This window comes from Melampsora larici-populina, assembly GCF_000204055.1.
Source record: "Melampsora larici-populina 98AG31 unplaced genomic scaffold MELLAscaffold_6, whole genome shotgun sequence".
In the NCBI taxonomy this organism is placed as follows: Eukaryota; Fungi; Basidiomycota; class Pucciniomycetes; order Pucciniales; family Melampsoraceae; genus Melampsora; species Melampsora laricis-populina.
The window spans coordinates 1,599,583-1,604,068 of record NW_006768770.1 but is presented as its reverse complement, the minus strand read 5'-3'; the positions used below and the strand labels follow the sequence as shown (position 1 = coordinate 1,604,068).

The window sequence follows — 4,486 nt, the reverse complement described above, 5'->3', positions numbered from 1 at the left end:
ATTGGTGATCGTTTGAAAGTTTTTCATCGATCGATTCATTGATTTAGCTCTTCTCGAATCTAATCAACATATATATATATGACATTTGGCTTTGAATGAATTTCTGTACTGTATTGCAAATAAGATGAAGAAAACCAAAATTAAGTATTAAATCAAGTTGCAGCTCAGCCTAACTTTGTCAACAGAAGATAATCTTTGCATTGCGAGTTTACATGATGCTTCTCTAAGTCTTGAAAATATTTCTGGAAATATACCAAACAAACAATCAATTGTCATATCAAGGCCACTAAATTATTTTCTCTTCTGATATCTCCCCGTGGTTGTATGTATCTCACTTTGAATTGAATCAAAGTCTCAAAAAAGGCAATGTTTTAACAACCTTGATCACATTAGATTGCTCAATACTTTTTATCTTTTGCGGTGCCCTTGACTTTATATCTTGTACCATTTACAGTCTCTGGGAAAAGGTGAATTCACACTTCTATGTGTCTTTTTGAAGGGGCACCACAGAAGCTTTCTTCAATTCTCATTCGAGCTCAATGATTTATTGAATAATGCTTCAAGTCCTCACGTGGAAGGCGTGGGACTTTGTTGAGTTTAGTTGTCATAAGGCCCTAAACTCATCAGAGTCCCACGCTGTCGCCGGTCGCGAGCGACAGCGTGGGACCTCGTGGGACTCTGATGAGTTTACACCAGGGGGTAATGGTCCTCGGCCTCGGCCGGTTCCTGTGACGATTTCAAAGGTTTCGTCACCAGAACCGCCCAGGAAGGTGTGGGACCGGGTTCGCCGAAACCGTTTCGGACCCCGTTCCACGACCGCTTCTGGAACGAGCTGCATCTCGCAACCGTTTGAGAACGGCTGCAGAGGCGGTGGTGAAGCGGTTTGTTTGACACCGATTGCAATCGGTGTCGAACTGTCTCTCCAAGCTAAACCGATTCCCAAGTTTTTACTCATGATCAAATCTAAAGTCAAAAAAGATATGAGATGGTCGAAAATGAGATTAAGATAGCCATTTGAATATCAAAACAACTGATTAAAGTGGATGCTAAAGACATCAAACTGATTAAGATCGGTTTGAAATAATGAGTTGAATGGAATTGGTTTGTAAATGATAAGATGGAGATTGATAAACATAAACTTCCTTCAAGGTTAAAGAAACAAACACCTAAGAGTTCAAGATAAAAATATAAGAGATGATGATGATGAGGCGGATGTTGTTTTCTAAAGTTAACGATCAAAAGATAAAGTGTAAATGAAATCGAAAAACCAAAGCCAAGTGAAGCGATTGATTTCCTTGAAGACTTAAAAACCAGTCAAGAAAGGTGAAAGAAACAAATGGAAGTACGATTCGAAAGCATCATGGTGTGACATACGGGGTTCCTTATTGTGGTTGGTATAGTGCAGAGGTGAAAGAATGGGGTTTGCCCCGTGGCTGATCAGTTTTGAGCCTGTGTTCAAGCCCCACTGCCTGATTCCCTTTTTGCAAACTCTACGCCGTAACTCGGAACGTTCCACGGACCGTGTTCGAGGGGTCACCGAGGCGGTTTGCTTGCACCGCCAAAAACGGTGATGGGAACCGCATTCTTGCGGTCCCATCTGAAATCGATTCAGAAACGTCGCAAGTAGTTTAAAAACGTGACGGCAAGAAAACGGTTTCAAGAACCGTTTTCTTGCCGTAGGTTTACCCCCTGGTGTATAAGGCCCTCGCTGCGCTCGAAGCGTGGGACTTGAATACATAAGTTTACACCAGGGGGTAAGTGACACGTTCCAAATCCAGGATCGAAAGCGTTACAGGCACGTTACGACATTTCAATTGTTTTCGAACATGCCCGGTAGGTGTCCAGCTTTTACGATCCTGTTCTCGTTTCCTGAACGGAAAAGTCACAGGACACGAAACGGTCTCGAACCTGTTCCAAAGACTGTTCTAGCAACGCTATGGACTGTCCCCCGAGAACGTCACAGGAACGTTCTACCAAGGCAATCGAATGTCAAAAGGATAACCAATCGGGTTTGAACCCTCAACATAATCAAGTATAAAAATGACACGCAGATTCAGCACCCTACACAGTTCGACCAAACATTCCTTGCAGACCATGTTGGTTTAGGGAATATAGGTTTTTGCGCACAACACTCTTACACAAGCTTCAATGAAACCATTGGACCGATGCCCATTGATAGTTTCATGGATGAGTTAGTGATCCGCTTCTGAATGAATCCTACAATCAACAACCTTCTTTGAAGCAAAGAAATGCTCAAATTCATGCATTGAGATGGTGTTTGGCAGATATCATGTGTGAGTTCAATGAGACCATATCCAGCCAAAACACATCACTTAGAAGAAAGAGATGTGAATTTTCATCCTAAAGGTATTTACAATCTAATTGCTGCTTTGGATGTCCGCATCAAAACAAAAAAGTCGCATTATAATCAAAGGTAGGTAAATGGTCATTCAGGTACCATTTGAACTCTTTGACCTTTGTGCTGTTCATGGTGACTGAGCAAAGGTGCTTCTGTAGGCCACATTAGACGTGTGAAATCAGATTCAGCAAGAGTGTAGATATCGAGAAGGAAGTGTTCGAATCGAATCCAGGTTCGCAATGGTAAAGACAAGCTGATTAGAAGATCAATCAGCTGTGTAAGTTCCAAGTTGTGTCTTTGAACTCGAAGGTACATATACCTACACCGTCTCGGTCACGATCCTCATCCCGTTTTGACATCTGGATCGTTCCTGAGACGGAGGTGGGGACCAGTCAAAGTACGTGTGTTTGTCACACGTGCTTCAACCGGTGTCAGGCAAGGTCCAGTCACTCTTCTCAAAAAATTCGTGACTGGAACCGCTTGACAAGCGTCATCGCATTGGTATTTCTGGACACCTATCCAGAACCATCGGAGGCCAAGGAAATTTACCCCCTGGTGTAGGATTTCGTCTCCAGCACTGCCACTAGCCGAGGCCGAGCCTGTTTTTTGTCCGTTCCGAAATTTCTGGACAGGCTTCCGAGGCTCAAACTCTACAAAGTCCCACGACGACTCTGGCACGCTTTGAGTGCGTTGTTCTATCCGAGGGCAGGGAAGTTCACACCATTGCGATTGCGTCAAAGGTCTTTGAGCTTTGTGAGAGAAAAATCTGGATTGGAAATGACAATTTCAGCTCACGTGAAGCTGTTCGAATGTCTGTGACAGTCCGTGACTTGTTATCCTTTGCTTTATAAGCCACTTGATCTTGATCAAATTATCGACCCCACTAGATTTGCTCGGCGCACACATTGGTTACTGTTCAAAGATGAAGTTCATGATTATAGTTCTATCATTAATATCTTTATATACTTCCTTGAGTTTTGGCCATAGCCCACCCAGCCGACTCGTGGCCCGTCAAGGTAAATGTACCCCAATCACTGACAATGATCCCAACACCAATATTTTCAACTGTCCGGATGATCATCCATTGGATTTGAATGAGTGTCAGCGGTAAGTGGTTCAGAGCTTAAACCAATTCTCACCCGATACCTTCTATTTTCTTTTACCGACTTATTCATTTTTTGCTGGGTTGTTTCAGCGCCGGTCAGATGATGACGCAAAATGGATGGAGTAGTAGTGGGTATGGAACCTGTGGCGTGAGTGACAATCTCGTGAACAAATCATTGTCGCGGACGATCTGATCACTTTCTCGAACACTGCGCCCAGGTCTTGTACTTTGGGAAAGACACTCAGGGGAAACTGGCACCGGTAGTCCCATATAAAGAGTAAGCCTTCATCCGTGTCCGTGAAATATATGTCGCTGATTTTTGTTTGCTGTATCCACTCTTTTCAGCTTGACTGCGACCATTATGGAGAACACACTCAACAGCTTTACTGTTGACTGTTGCCCAGAAATTAAAACCGAGGTATATCACTCGTCCTGATTTGTCTGATTTCCATCCTAGTTTGGCTACATATGACTAGGTTTTGTTCTAACTCACAGCTTTTTATCATTTTGACCTTGATTTTTACAGTTCGGGCACCCAGTCATTGGCGATCTAGGTCTAGATCCCGCGACTGCCGACGGTTTAGCCGTTCTATGTGTTGGCCGGTTAGCCTCGTCCTATCCGGATGCTAGGCCCCTGGACAACAAAGATGTTAGCGTCTTGATAAAAGATAATAAGAAATACTTGAAAGGTTAATTGCCTCCGACTCTACAAGAAAAATTCAAGACCCTACTTTCCCCTCTATTTGTAGTCTCATCCCAGAATACATGCTCCAATTTTTTTTACTTCTTTTTGCACAAGACCCTTGAGTTATCAAACTTGCTTTCCCAACCTTTCTTGCCTTGTATTGAGCACCTCACATTTGGAAATTCTTTGTCTAGCACTTGCCTCAGCATAGCATGTCTTTAATTGTGAATTATGCTCCCATTCAATAAGAAGTGTTTCACGTAAGCATAAGTCTTTGCCCAACCATTGCTATGCTTAAACAGGAACTTCACAGTATGGAACCCAAAAGCCATGTGTT

At 43.1% G+C, this 4,486-nt stretch overlaps 1 protein-coding gene across 1 annotated transcript; it reads left to right on the top strand.

Moving 5' to 3' along the window:
- Positions 1 to 3,281: 3,281 nt before the first annotated feature.
- On the top strand, positions 3,282 to 4,158 carry MELLADRAFT_60663 (uncharacterized protein; the record flags this gene model as incomplete). Its single annotated transcript, XM_007406511.1, has 5 exons — positions 3,282 to 3,466; positions 3,555 to 3,612; positions 3,683 to 3,741; positions 3,810 to 3,882; positions 3,991 to 4,158. 5 exons carry the CDS (start codon positions 3,282 to 3,284, stop codon positions 4,156 to 4,158), a joined length of 543 nt encoding a protein of 180 aa, XP_007406573.1.
- Between the last annotated feature and the right edge of the window lie 328 nt (positions 4,159 to 4,486).